The 15,222-nt window shown below is 42.6% G+C and overlaps 2 protein-coding genes across 4 annotated transcripts; both read right to left on the bottom strand.

The window, feature by feature from the left end:
• Positions 1-582: 582 nt before the first annotated feature.
• Positions 583-9,984, bottom strand: sesn2 (sestrin 2). Of its 2 annotated transcripts, XM_069515863.1 has the most exons (12): positions 8,490-9,337; positions 8,007-8,241; positions 7,155-7,220; positions 6,214-6,402; positions 4,208-4,390; positions 3,635-3,853; positions 3,330-3,468; positions 3,099-3,214; positions 2,657-2,740; positions 1,836-1,942; positions 1,443-1,587; positions 583-1,171 (listed from the first exon to the last, which is right to left on the bottom strand). In XM_069515863.1, the coding sequence occupies exons 2-12, from the start codon at positions 8,013-8,015 to the stop codon at positions 1,085-1,087; spliced, it is 1,344 nt and encodes a 447-aa protein (XP_069371964.1). In that variant the 5' UTR covers positions 8,016-8,241; positions 8,490-9,337; the 3' UTR covers positions 583-1,084. The 2 variants fall into 2 exon arrangements, with proteins under 2 accessions (XP_069371964.1, XP_019946524.2); XM_020090965.2 differs by lacking the exon at positions 8,007-8,241 and having other exon boundaries at positions 8,490-9,984.
• Positions 9,985-10,438: 454 nt separating this feature from the next.
• On the bottom strand, positions 10,439-15,222 carry matn1 (matrilin 1). 2 transcript variants are annotated; one of them, XM_020090917.2, is made up of 10 exons: positions 14,992-15,222; positions 13,532-13,716; positions 13,286-13,450; positions 12,982-13,204; positions 11,990-12,112; positions 11,709-11,881; positions 11,392-11,623; positions 11,144-11,296; positions 10,943-11,023; positions 10,439-10,827 (listed from the first exon to the last, which is right to left on the bottom strand). In XM_020090917.2, exons 1-10 carry the CDS (start codon positions 15,080-15,082, stop codon positions 10,778-10,780), a joined length of 1,476 nt encoding a protein of 491 aa, XP_019946476.1. In that variant the 5' UTR covers positions 15,083-15,222; the 3' UTR covers positions 10,439-10,777. The 2 variants fall into 2 exon arrangements, with proteins under 2 accessions (XP_019946476.1, XP_069371968.1); XM_069515867.1 differs by lacking the exon at positions 11,990-12,112.

Here is a 15,222-nt window from a genome sequence, read left to right as displayed (position 1 = left end):
TTAATTGCTTATTATGGACATTTATTAAAGTGCTAATGAATGTTAACTCAAATCATATACCTTCTCTTACATTCATCTTCAAATCAATGATTATCTATAACTGCTGATGCATAACCACATTCTGCGTTCAAAATATTTACCCTGAGACTCATGAGGTCACTGTGACCTCTGACCACTGAAATCTAATCAGTTCATCTTTAAGTGGTCAAATTTTAAAGAAATGCATAAAAGGAAGACAAAAACATTTAATCAGTGAGTCTAAATGAACATTTGCCAAAATGTGACGCGCTCTGGAGGCGAAAAAAAGAGTGAACATTTCAGGTCAACCTTGAGTCAAACTGAACATTTGTACTAAATTCGAAGAAATTCCTTCTAGGCGTTCTTAAGAAACCAAGAATTCATGAGAATGGGACTGACGGACAACCCCAAAACATAATGTCTCCAGCCACTGGCTGTTGCCAGCGCAGAGACATAAAAATGGCACAGCAGTCAGTGTAGTGGACTGTTGGGACAAACAATATTATAGACACCACTGTTTAAATACAACTTTTAAGTGTGGAACAGATTAAAACTGACAACATGTTTTATTTTGATAACAAAGTAACTTTTTATTGTATATAAAAATACAAGTTATTTTGTCTTTTTTTTTATTTCAGCCTCAATGCGCTGCAGAGATGACTGAGGTATGAGTAGTCATATTGTGATGAAAAGATATTGGTTAGATAAACAACCAATGTTCAACAAAGGAAACAACTGAACCATGATGATGATGATTGAATGATATCAGTCCTAATTCCACCTGAACAAGTGACATGTAGCACGTGGACGTGTCACTGTCTCAGGCTCAGGCGGTGAAAAAAACCTGATACACTTCAGTGCAAAAAATAAGTAACACATTTTAAATATCGGGTAGCCCAGTCGCGAAGCAGCATGAAAACATTAACACTTAAAGATATGCATGAACAAACATTCAGTGTAGTGTGTGCTCTGCGTGTGCAAGCTTTACTGTGGATGTCGTGTAAATGCATGGGGCTGTGGTCATGTCACAGCTGGCTCAGCATCTGCAAAAACGTAAGTGAGTGCGTCATCTCATGTAATGTGTGATGGCTCGTAAGGTGTACAGAAGGGCAGCCTGTAGCCGGGCCTCCATCACTATTAGGTTTGCATGAACCTGCAAAAAAAAAACAGGCGAAAAGGAGGAAAAAGAAGAAAGTAATGTGACATTAGTTTGAGGTTACTGGGTGACACACATTCAAGTAATGTCTGTAATACTCTCTTTCTATATTGACATTTAAAGATAAGAAAAAAAAGATGCAGTTAAATGTCAAATTATTAATTCCTTGTTAAAAAGGAACCATAGCAAGACGACAGTAAAATGTCAAATGATTCCTTCATTGTGACTGAAGAGGCAGCGTCAGGGGCGTGTTTGAACTGATTCATACCTTTTCAGAGTGTCTGAAGTGCCTCCAGAAGGAATGGTAAATACGAGCCGTGGTCTGCTCGGGGTGGCAGGCCATGGTTTTAACAAACAACTTCAGAGAGCGCTCCAGCAACACGTTCACGCTGCCATAGTCATAATCATCATATCTGTGTGTGTGGAAAACAAAGGTTAAGCCGATTTCTGATATAAACCCTGTGAGTTTGCCTTTCTCACTTTTGGGTCATCGACATGCCCACTCTCTTTTAATTTTACAGACATTTTTCTGCTGTATTTTCACTTGGGCATTTTCCAAACATTCTATTAGAACAATTTCAAGAAAATATTTGCACTTCAGTGAATGTCTGAAAGCAGCAATGGTGACAGCAAAGACAAAATGCAAAAGTGTTTTACTGACCGTATCCCGTAGAGGCAGTGGATGTAGTTCCACAAAGCTTTTCTCAGAGTCTGTGTGTCCACTCCTTCATGCATGGCCATCCTATGGTATGTCATGGTGCTCACCACCTTTAATGTGACAATTAAGTAGCATTTTAATAAAACAAAAACATCTCCTGTCTTCTATTAAATCAATTTAATAAACCAAAGCAATTTCGTGGAGAGATGATTTTTCACATTGTACTAGATTTTGTTTTCTCTGTGTTAACTGACAATCGCATTGTTGAGCTATGTAGAAGCTGCTTTTCTGAAAGTCCATACCAAACTTTTTGATTTTTTCTTTTCTTGTGACAGCACAGGTGAGAACTGGAAACACCCTGGTCTAATGAACCTGGGTTCCGGCTGCAGCAGATAAATGGTGGAGTCAGAATTCATGAACCCAGCCTGCCCAGAGTCAACGTCCAGGCTGCCGCTGGTGTTATAATGTTGTGTTTTCATCTTTGGAACCTTAATAGCAATTTATCACTGTTTGAATGCCTACGTGAGTACTGCTGCTGACCATGTGGATCCCTTTATTACCAGCTTCTAATGGCCACTACAACCACGATAATGCACCTTGTTACAAAGCAAAGATCAGTTTCATGAACAATGAGTTGGCCTCTACAGTCACTACATCTGAATCGAACACCTTCAGGACCAAAAATGGAAACCTGAGCTCTCTCTTCTTCAAATTTCAGTTTGTTCACACAGTGTAACACCAATTTAACACAACATCCTGGAGCTGACCTGTCATGCAATCCACACGGCAGACAGGTATTTCTGTCACATTGAATTTGTGGGTACCTGGAATTTCTCGTCCAGCAGCTGGCCCATGTCTGGCAGCAGTCTGTTGACCAGAGAGAAGCCGTGGTCCTCCCACGAATAGTCCTGCACACATCACACACCATCGTCAACAAAGAAAACTGTGAAACTAACTAATATCAATTAACTGTATTGATGTTTACTTTTTACAATCAAATAGTTCAGCAGGTAATCTTTAAAGTGTCGTTTAATAGTGGAAAATTACAAAACCCAGATGATTTTGAGACAATTTACAACTGAACTAAAACTGAGAAAAATAGGAAAATCATCACATTGGAAATCATATGATTTGAAATCATAAAGCAGAAATGTATTGTTAAAATTAATAATACATTTGAGCACAACCCTGTTCAAATAATAAATATATCAACAATGAATTTGATCCATCATCTATCTGCCAAAATAATGACAAAGAAAACCCCACCTGTGCCCTCATGGTGGGTGGAGCCTGCTCTCCTCTGGGTGCAAAATCCTCGTATCTGAATTCTGGATCTTCCACCAGATGCAGCACCAGGTCAGGTGGAGCTCCACGCACCACCGCTAGTGAAAAAAAAAACCCCAAAGAAACCCACATCAAACAGGAAGAATTTGGTAAAGACATATCAAGATCGTGAATGCCAGATTAAATATACGGGATAAACCTGCAGGTCGGTACCTGTTGGAATGCTCTCGCTCCTCTCCCTCTCAAAACGAGTCACCATCTCCTCCTGTGTGCACTCCTCCTCCTCCTGCTGCTGCTGCAGCTCCACCATCCTCTTCATCAGCACCTCCACCTCCATTGATCCTTCAACCATCTGAAGATAAGAAGAGAGACGGGCTTCAGCAACTTACTCTGTACCTTTAACAAATCTTTTACGAGAGCAGCGGCCATTGGAAAAAACCACACAACTTAATGTCAGTCGTGGGCATTTACATTTGTAGGATGGGCCTTGCTGTTATGTTCCTGATCATTTCACTCACCTCTTGCCTGCCGTCCTCATTAGCAGGGCTATGGGGGCTACGAGGAGGGTGACCCGGGGAGGGAGGTCGGAAGGTGTAACCTCCGTTGTGGTCGGGTTCCGGGTTTAGGCCACAGCCCCACACGAAAGAGGAAAGAGAATGGGCCTGTGCCATGAGGATAACGGCGTGGATAAGTTCAGCCAGTGACCAGCGAGGCTCCGCCCCAGGACACACCAGCTCCTGCAGGACAGATGATGAAATAAAAGCTACTGGAGGGATTGGGGGAGGATTTTTTTCAAGCTGTCCACCAAGTATCTGAAGTCTGAGTATTTCTGATAACAATCCCACAGTAGATCACATTTTAAAGATGTGAAACTACAACTGCAACATATGACACAAAGAGATGATCATTAGTCAGCGTCTGTAAACTGTGGATTTATTACTCACAACTTAGTCAACTATTGGGTGTCTCTTTTGTAGAGAAATGGGTGAGTCAGAAATACAACGTATTAAATTTTATTTCAATTACAGTTAATGATGAGAGAGAACTGGTGAGAGAAGAACAGGGAGTAGGTTGAGTACATTGTGTCTGACCTGGATGTGCTGCTGTGTAATGAGCCAGGGTCTGTGCGCCAGCAGTTTGTTGAGCGTCTGCAGGCTGTGCAGTTTAGTGGGAGCGTGCTGAAGGCCGCTCAGCCAGCTCTCCTCTCCTCCAGCCTCCAGGAAACCTGCACTGTGCTGCTGAACCAGGTACGAGCAGTGGTTTCGAGCTGCAGCCTGCAAAGCATCAGGAGGCAAAGTTAACACATGAGGAAACAAACCCAGTCAGTACACAGCCATCTAATAAAAAACCTGTAGACTGCTCCGTGTATATGAACGACGTTATAGAAAAGTATTCACAGAAGTGTTCACAGAAAAATGACGCAACATGTTCATCTTTCTCTCAAGTTCAAGATCATATATGTTTTTGTTTAATAGTATAAAATGTACCTACAACTATTGACTGGAAATTTTCCCTATGAATTTTCTTCAGAAGAAAAGTAAACCAGGGTTTTTCCTGCATAGAGAACTGCAAGCGGTCGCCTGCATCAAATTATTTGACACCTCCGCCTCCCGACAAAATTTTAGTACAGTGGACACCGCTTATAGTCATCACGTTTTTCCCAGGCCAAATTGATGTCTATGAGCAGTTGATTACTATAAACAAATGGTGTAGCTTCTTTATGATAGTCCCAGAACTCGAGGGAACGGTGACGGTGTGCACAGTGTGGTCAGGAACATGCGTAAACTCAGACTGGGTAAAAACAAAAGAATTTCTAAACTGAGAGCGTTCCAAACATGTTTGAAATAACCCAAAATGAACAAAGCCGTCTTAGTGGAGCTGTTCATGGCTCCCTTGGTGGCACTGTTGCTGGGCTGTGTGCACACTGGCCTGAGCATTGCAGCTGCAGGGTATTTTCAGTCAGGAAAGACCTTGTTACTTTACACAGGAATGTATTTTACTTCAAAATTCAGGCCTACAAAGCACAAGTTTTGAATCCTTCAATATATAGGGCATATGTCTAACATCTGTCCCTCCTTCAGCTGGTAATCAGTCCAGTATCATTGGTTCAATAGACACTGAAATACCAATGAGTCAATGACCTGTTACACAAGTCCAAAGTGGAGCATCATAAGGATAAAACATCAAAACATCTGTTTGTTCTGAAAGCTGAAGTGTAAAAGCACAAACTGTGAAACTACAGTAAGAGCAATTGTTTGTCCAGGGACATTTTCACATAACAGTAAATTAATAAAGCTACTGACAGTTTTCATTACGTTCCATTAAGATCAAGCACTGACGATAGATATTACTATCAGTTCTTTCTACTGTAACGGCTTTGTTCATTTCATTTGTTGCAGGTTTGTGTATCCAACTATGAGAGTTTCAGTTGGAAACGTTGAAAAACAAAGTGTGCCATTATTTTGAATATTTAAACTCTTGAACTGAGCCTTTCACAGGCCAATTACAGGCTTTACAGTGTTTATTGCTTTTGTTATTTCTGCCTCATTTGACACAAAAAGAATTAATGCATAATAAACAAGGTAATAAACACAAGGCAAAAACATGGTTGTAACTCCTACAAAATCCCACTCACCCAGACCTGAGGGCTGTGCCATGAGTGTGGGAATGGGATGTGTGAAGCCTTTTGAGTGGTCGATAAGACTCATAAAGTGCCATTTGAATGCAGCACATTTACACCATAACTGCTCCATTTATAGCCAAGAGCAATTTCAGAGCACACAAATATGTATTTGATGCATTTTTATTCACTTCTTATGAAAGGGTTTATTGTGTATGTATGGATAGAAGATAAACACAACAAATTTAAGGTAGCAAACAATGATCCAGTTGATCTAACACTGCAGCGCTCGCATATCTGTATTTTGGAAAACCCCTGCTAGATTTTATATTCAGCAGTTTCTTGCTGAAAGTTTTGCACTTCCTCAATTTGATTGCTTTTTGTACATAAGAAACAGCTGAAGTCTTTATTTTTGAGGTAAAGCAGAACTAAAAGGAGGTATCACTGTTTAATCATCATATATTTTGTCTTTCTTACCATGAGGGCAATGTAATGTCTCCAGTGACAGGGCAAGGGGCCGTCCAGCTCCAACAAAGCATGCTGGGCCCTCAGGAAGCAGCTGAGGTAGGCAGGGTGCAGGGCCATCACCATGGTGACATGGTCCACACGACCCAGTGAAAGAAAGGACTCGATCAGAATGTCCTGGTCCAGCTCTTCTTTCAGCGTCTGAAGAAGGAGTCAATGTTCATAACTGATACCTCGACAGCTAAGCACTATATATTTTCAAATACATTTGAGGACACGTTCTCCTGTGGGCATAAACAGCAGCACTTCCCCTTTTCTCCTGTGGAAAGTTAGGAGTGAGTCACATATGAAAGCAGCATGGACAGTCATCAGCTTCTGCAACACATTACTGGTGTTGCGTCTCTTGATGACATGAAGCAACAGGCTCCATAATATTGCAGCAGAATAATTGTCAACACTGCTCAGAGAGTAGCTTTAAATATCATAAAATATGTCCCAGACACACAATGAAAGGAGATAGTTGTTTTCCAATCTGATATATCGTTCATTTGAGCCAATGTGGAACAGAATTTACCATCACAAGTACAGTTCAGTGTTACTAGCAACACCTGGCACAAGAGGTTATGATCTGATCTGACTGTTTATCACGATGGCAGTGTGCAACAAGCCGTATAAAAGCCTGAGATAACAGAGGTCGGCTTTGTGTTGCACTGAAATCAACTTGTGAGACTACAGATTTGAAGTGTGGACATGAGAACTTAAATAAATGAATGTTTTCGTGACCACAATAAAACAATACTGACTGACTGACTACATAAATGGAAATTTCTTGTTGTTATAATAAAAAAAATCTTCTGCATACAGGTTTTAACATTGATAGATAGGTCATGAGGTTCATGTGTGAATACTAATACAATATCCATAAATAAATGTACTCTACTCGTCATAAATACCTGTTTTGCAGGGATAAAGGCACTTGGACCGGAGGCCAGAGCCCGAGGTACTTCAACTCCTTGTTCCTGGAAGTATGGAAAGCACAGAGTCAATTGTACAGTGAATAATTAGTGACTCATTTGTTTTTCATGATTAATCTGCTGATTATATTATTAAATAATCGTTTGATCTATCAAACTTTAGAAAATGGTGAAATATGCTCATCACCATTTCAAGGCCATATCAACTAAATTAGTTTTAATGAGTGTTTGTTTTTAGAATTTTATTTTATTTTATATTTCTTATTTTTGACTTTCTTATTTTGCTCTGTTGTTTGGTCTATTTCTTTTATAAAGCAGTTTGTAACCTTGTTTATATAAGTGCTATAGAACTAATATTTTAATATTAGAGCTATTATTATCTAATTACTTGTTTTGTCAACAGAGTAAAATCTAAAACGTTGAGTGAATCATCACGAGACAAAAGACAGACATCAAAGTCTCCTAAGTGAAAGTGAGAGCTAAGACACGATTGGCATTATTTGCTTGAAATGTGACATTTACTGATTACGCACAAAGCCGAAAACTATTTTCTGTTCATTAATCATCAATAAACTATATAATCTTCACTTTTCAAAGTGTTGGATCTGGATTAATACTGAATCTAGTTCAGAAATGTTTCAAGCAAACAAAAACTTAAAGGTTAGACGTCAAATTAAGGAACAATTGTTACAGATAGAATGATCATAGCAAATATCTGCAAAACCTTCAGCTCCGTTGAACTTGACCAGATCTACTTTGACCGGAGCAGCTGTAACTCGTTTCATAACATGCGGATTATCAAATCCCCAACAAACCGAGCGTCAGACTCACAGACGTCATGAGGAGGAGAGAAGTCACAGCTTCTTGATTCCAGCAGAGGAGAGAAATAAAGTGATCGCTGGTGTAAAGCCTCACATGAAGTCTGACTGTGACTGGTCTCTAGAAGCTGAGCAGGGACCGGGGGGGGGGTGTGTCTGCTGCTTTTCACAGCAGCGAGAGGGGGCGTGTCCGGCCTGCTTGTTTTCGTACACCGCAGCTGAGTCTTGCGTCACCTCCCCCAGTTTGTCTGATGAAATAACCCGCAATCCAACACACAAAACCGATAGTTCATCAGGTGTATCATCCCCATTCACATTAACCACTCATCCACTTAATGCTGGTGTTTCATGATAGAAGGCGAAATCAATGGTCCTAAAAATGTGACAAACTCCTGCCTGATATGAATCTGGCATCAGCGCGGACCAGTCCATGTCTGTGTTGCTACAGGTCTGTAAACATGGAGGCAGACACATAAAAAAAGTATCCTCACGTTACCTGTGCGGTCCTCAGGAGCCCGGCTGCCCTCTCCCGCACCTCCTGTAGCGGACACGAGCGGGACAGGCGGAGCAGATGCAGGAGAGTCCGTTTGCTCAGCCGCGCCGAGCCGGGCTTGTCCAGCCCCAGACTCACCAGGATCCCCTGGCTCAGCTCCTCCAGAGCCGCTGCCCGCTCCTCTTCGTCCCGGCTGCACAGTCGAGCTAAGCTCTTCGCGGTCGGCACAACGTCGGACTCGGACTCGGACTGGAGGCGACACGAGCGGCGGGACACTCGCCCCGGTGTCTTCTGTCCGTTAGCCTTGCAGCTGACGCCTGCAGAGGGGTTACCGGCCATGACTCGTCTCAGCGCCCGGAGCTCAGACTGTGGCAGCACCGGAGGCACCTGACGTTACCGCTAGCTGATGTTAGCTATAAACTCCTGACGTTAGCGTGAAGCTTCTCCCCTGCTGAATACCTGAGGTGTCCGCTGTCTCTCCCGGTTCACTGCGCAATCCTCAGCTCCACAAATTATTAACGGAGACGGACCTCCTTCAGAGCTAGCGGCTGTTCCTCTCTCTCATACCGGGCTGCCTGACGCAAGAAGCCGGGGTTAGCTCGCTGAGCTAGCCTCGCTAGCCTGAGCAGATGCTGCGGTGTTTCGGCAGCGCGTCTGTCGTGTCGATGATAAAAACCCTATGAGCCGGTGGGTTGTATCTGTGATGGACTCCCTGAGCTCAGCATCGAACCATTTCGCGTCTCAGAGCAGCTTTCCGAGGCTCCGGGAGAAAAGGAGCCGCTTCTGTCCGGGATCGTTTCAGCTGCTCTTCAGAGCCGCTGTCTCACTTCTGCTACGTCATCGTGACGCGTCTCAAACTTTCACTGATGGTTGCTCTCAGGTTTATAAGTTTGAATGAACACAGGGTTCTGTCTCTGTGCTCCACTTCTGACACCTGCTCACTCACTAGTTGTTTTATTCTCCATTTAAAGCTTTATTACAAGTTGCCACGTGCTAGAATAAAACTCACTCCAAACACACCACAAATAATGGTAGTAAACAAATGAAATAAATTATATAATACAATTTTACACACAGTATATCTGTTTGCAATATTCAATATTCATGTTCTATAAATGTACACATTAATGTGCTGATACTTTTATTTCCCATTAATCGGATTACATGGTGTATAAATGCCCATCACACCTACCACAGCCTAAACTGTCGAGCAAAAAAGCTTTGATTTCATAATATGAAACTTATATTGTAGCACATATTTTGCATTTTTAATAGTTTCTTGATAAACAAATTCAATCAATCATTTACTGACAATAAATTGTTAACTGATTCACATTATGTGTCAGTGAAAAAAACAGAAACTCAAAAGATCAGCAATAGACTGTTGATCCACCTCTGACTTTGTCCGGATCATTGCAGTTTGAGAGGAAGTTTAGCCCTTTACGATAGTTTTTATGACCAAGTTGCAATTCTGCAGTGAATTGAAGCCATTCACCATTTTGTTGGGAACATCCATGTAGCCCTCCTGGTCCCTGAAGCCCACCTTTAATAGCCAAAGACCACAGAGATAAAATAGATGAACTGAAACTGTGTGTATATGTGCATTACTCTTTGTGTAAGTTTATGTAAAAAATAGTTTCACAATTTTAAAATATTTACTTCCTGAATCACCTTTATTTAGGAAAATAAAAAACATCAATGGTGTACCCTTATTTCCAGACATATATCTTATATTAATTTACCTGTATATATATACCATTTATAATATTAGATACCTTTGTGTGTGGGGAAGAGAAGAAAGGTGAAGATAGAGAAGGAAAGATGACAGTGACATATAAACAGACAAGTGAAGGTGATGTGCTGCTTCTCTATTGACATAAACAACACAGACTGCGGTTTGGAAAGATTCAACATTGTGGCAGCAACTAAGGAAACAAACCTTCAGCGAACTGTCACCATTTCCCTATGAGGGAAGAGTTTTATTAACAAACGCACAGGCTGGCTATGGAGGATGACTTTCAGAGCGCACGCACACACAAAGGTGTGGTCCCCATGGCAACCAGCGCTTCGTGTCCCAGGAGACCAAAGGGTGAAGGAGGTAAAGACCAAGAAAAGGAGGAGGCAGAGGTGGTTTGGGAGAGTTTCAGGATACAGGCAGAGGTCAGGCTTCATATACACACATGCACGGTTTCCTCTTCAGCATTTTACAGGAAGTAAAAAAACTTTTGTGTGTGTTGTGTAAGTACGTGAGTGAGTGTGCAGATGTAGAGGGGAAAGTGGGTTTTGAGTCCTCAGACGATTTTGTTCTCCAGCAAGGCGATCCTCTTCGACATGCTCTCTAGTAAGATTTTGTCAAGGAGAGAACGATGAAAACATCAAGACAATAAACCCACAGCATTAATCCCCTCCCTCCCAACATCACATCCTCGGACCATTTCACCTGTTGTAAAGGATATATTTTTTTGTTAGTGCCTGTAGAGCATCTTCTACTTTCTTTTGGAACTTTACGAGGGAGTCGCATTCGCAAGGGTCATCCTCTGTGGGATCAGAGAGCACAAGTTAAAGTTTTGACTCGCTCTACTAGAACGTACAGTGAAATCATTCATGCACTTATTTATTATTATTATTTCTGTTTGTACTTAATGAAGTCTTCTGACCTTGGCAGATGTTAATCTGCAGTTTCTTGGCGATCTGGGTCATGGCCTTGAAGTCAGCGGTGTAGAAGTAGTGCTCTGCAGTTGGCTCAGAGGCAATCGTTTTCAACTCATCCTCCACTGCATTGCCCACTCCCACAGCATACATCTTAAAGCCTGAAACATACACACAAGGGCCCTTTATCCCACTGACGTAAGAGGGTTTTTCTATGAGTTTACTTACATTTCTCTAATGTTCCTCTCCTCCCTACCATTTTCCTTGGCCTTCTTTGCAGCGTCTCCGATGTAGTCCTGGCTGCGTCCGTCAGTGAACACAATGCCCACCTTGGTGACTCCGGGCCGGGCACCGTGACCTGTGTTGAAGCTGTTATCGAGCATATAGCGGAGGGCCTGACCTGTCATGGTTCCCCTCTCCATGTAGGCCATCTTCTTCACAGCATCCTTCAGGTCCTTCTTGTTGTTGTAGCGACCCAGGGGAAACTCCTGTGGGACAGAAATGGGATGATGATGTGATATGGAAGGAAGTGGATCATTGTGGTGATCCTGTAAGCAAAAGACAGACACTTACCTCTTTGACTGAGCTGGAGTACTGCACCAGTCCAACGTGAGCCTTGCTGTCAGACACATCCAGTTTGTCGATGATCTGGTTGATCCACTTCTTCACCAGCTCAAAGTTCTCAGGACGAACACTCTTAGAGCCGTCAATCAGGAACACCACATCTGTTGCAGAGTTGCTGCAAGCTGGCAACACACACACACGCACACAAACACACATACACAGCATGTTAATGTGTGAGCACAACGATCATGCTTGAACTAATGCTTTCATACACACTTGCACACACTCACCACTGCAGCTGCGACCATTGTCCATGAGGGTAAAGCCATCTTTGCAGGCACACTTGTATGATCCAGGGCTGCTGATGCATACCTGCTCACAATCATGATCCCCAGTGGCACACAGGTCGGACACTGTGTGTGTGTGTGTGTGTGGATGCAGAGCACATACGTACACACACACACACACAAAGATGGGGAGGGGTGGTTGGGGTTAGGAGGAGAGAATGAAACTATGTCAGTTTGAAAATCTAGCATCTCATTTTTTTAATGATCCACTGTGACCTGCAGTAGACGTGAACAATGTTTAAGATGCTTGGGTGGATGATGCAGAAATCCAGTGGATCCTTAAAACGACCAGGTGGAAAACATTGGAGTTGCCTTAAATAAGCAACACCTGCATGTCAGTTTCTCAATTGAATGCTCAGGCTCATCCAATAACAATCCAACTCTGCGACCATGCAGCTCTGCCTTCGGACGGAAACATCTGCAGCGAGACTGGTGGCAGGCAGCAGTCAAAACCGCCGCAGATTGTGAGCGCCGAAGGACATCACTAATTAGAGGTTTAATGATGTCACTAATGGATCGGTAATTACAGATAGATCAGTCTCGCCTCTCAGTTTATGTGAGACTGATCACCAGGAGCAGATTTGGTTCCCAAAGGTTGTTCCTGCCCTGATGCCCTCGTGCACTGGGAATATTTAATGAGTCTGAATCAGTGAATCTACTGTGGTGAGGACAAAAGGGAGGGAACAGTAAACTAGAATGAAAAGATGACAGTCCTAACACCTTACCCTCAGTGCAGGAAGGCCAGCACACAGCTCTCTCCACGGGGATGAAGGCATGGATTATGAATTAATCTATTTTTCAGCCGGGCCTCTATCACTGAGGACTAATCCCTCTTTATTTCCTCCGAGTCTCTAACTGTAAACATAAACCCAAACAACACTGCTCATCTTTCCCTCTCCTCCTCTCACTTCCTCTTACCTCTCCTCTCGACTTACCACAGAAGGCCTCTTGGAACTTCTTGGTGAGCTTCTCGATGACGCTGTAGCTCTCCACGTAGTCCACATGGTCGTCCATAGGCTCACTGGCCATCTGCTTCAGAGTGCTCATATCCACACGTCCCACACCGATGGCAAAAATCTCAATGCCGGCATCACGGGCACGGACAGCGATGTCTTTTACGTTGTCCTGGGGACGCCCATCTGTCACAATGATGGCAACCTGTCATGAAGACTTGCAGAGTTAGACACAGTACACTGAAAAGGATTATGAAATGGTGAAAATGCAAAATGTGTATGTGACCTTGCTGATATCGGGAGATTTGACACGAGCGCCCTCGCCCTCGCTGAAGGCCACGTTCAGGGCGAACTGGATGGCCAGTCCAGTCATTGTTCCAGTGGACAGCGGCTCGATCTTGGTCACGGCCTTGATCAGTCCAGCTTTGGTGCGGTGAGTCTTAAGAGACACCTGCAGGTGCATCAGAGAAAGGTCAGCAATAGAAAGTGGTTCAACCAACGACAAAAACACATTAATAAATCATACACATGCCTCGTTCTTGACACGGCTGGCATAGTTGACAACTCCCACGCGGGTTGCATTGGGTCCGACGTCCAGGCCTTCAATGACCTTCGCCAGGAAGACCTTGACTTGCTCAAACTCTGAAGGACGAACGCTGCGACTGCTGTCGATGATGAACACGATGTCTGTGGGACGGGTTTTGCACAAACCTGCCGCTGTACATAAAGAGAAGGGAGTGTGATTATTATCTGATATTGTGCCATCAATTTTTATTAGATGGTATGAAATGTATAAGTCAATATTCAGATACGGGGCTTAATGAAGAGGGAAGAAAAGGGGGAGGGTGGGAGGAGCATGGAGAAAAAGGAGGTAGTGAGAGGAAAAGGGGAGGGCAGAGTTGATGGAGGCTGGAGAGATGTGATGTACAGAGGCAACAGAGGTGAAGAGAGAGGCAGAGGTGGAGGAAAGCTCAGCTAGAAAAATGAAGGAGCAAAAAGATCAAATGAGAAGCCACAAGATTTAAATCTGTTTTTTTAAAGCATCCTAACATATCTTATACACAAAATATTTACTATTATAATTGTTTCTTTCTTCTTCCTTTCTTTCTTTCTTTTTTTTAATCACTGAGGAAGAACCTGAGACGTTTCAGAAAAATCTCAGAAAACCTCTACTGATCAAACTGTTTTACTTTTACTTTTACTTTATCAAACTAACACCTGACAGAGTTACATGATGTGTGTGTGAGACACAAAATGATTTTGTGAAAGTGTCTGATATTAAAAAAGCAAAGGAAGTGAAGATTTTCATTGAGAGCTCAGTTGTTTTTTACTTTATTAAATAAATTAAACTTAATTATTAAACTAATTAGTGCTCACAAAAATTTCCAGCGTCAGTTAAACGTCACTGATCTCCCTTCTCACCCTTCACCTCTCTCCCTCCATTCAGTTCACACACACACCCACACACACATTGTACCAACTGCCGCACTCCAAATTGTGCACATACAACATTTGACGCATTCAATTTAAACAGTAACATGAAACCACAACATTGTGCAGTACTGACAAATCACCGCAAATCAATGACAATAAACAATAGAATTAAATTCTTATGTGCCAATAAAATAAGAGCCATGAAATGAAACAAAAATAGGATTTTATAGTATTTTAATAATAAAATACAAATTCTACTTTTGTCCTTACTACCTGTCTGTTATCTATCTTTATTTTACTCTACAGAGCAAAAACTGCAGATGCAAAAACTTCATATACATCTTGTCATCGTTCATTTCAAGATAAATATCTTATAGGATAAAGTCTTTGTCTCAGTCTCTTAAGACCAGATTTCACTCAGGCATCATGATTCTCACTGAGGCTAAGTTTTTCAAACAGTTAACATTTTTTCAGGATAAAGAGTTTGATGTATTATTCACACATGACACTATTATCTAACTAGGATCAACTTCAGGGGTTAAAGGTCATCATTCTTACCCATGGCGGCGGCTGTGCGGACGTCTACGGTGGCATGGGCTCCCATTAGCCCAAGCAACAGCAGCATGAACAGCGGCGGGGTAGGCGTCATGGCGACAGCGACAGGGGTGACGACTTAAAGCAGAGGGAGAGCACGTCCGTGGACGGTCCTGGAGTGAGAAGGTAGAAAGCAGACAGAGCAGGGCGAAGGGAGTTCCTGGCGAGGGGGACGGCCACAAAGTGAGACAGAGT

Source organism: Paralichthys olivaceus, chromosome 20 (genome assembly GCF_024713975.1).
Source record: "Paralichthys olivaceus isolate ysfri-2021 chromosome 20, ASM2471397v2, whole genome shotgun sequence".
Lineage (NCBI taxonomy): Eukaryota > Metazoa > Chordata > Actinopteri > Pleuronectiformes > Paralichthyidae > Paralichthys > Paralichthys olivaceus.
This window is presented reverse-complemented; position numbering and strand designations above follow the sequence as displayed.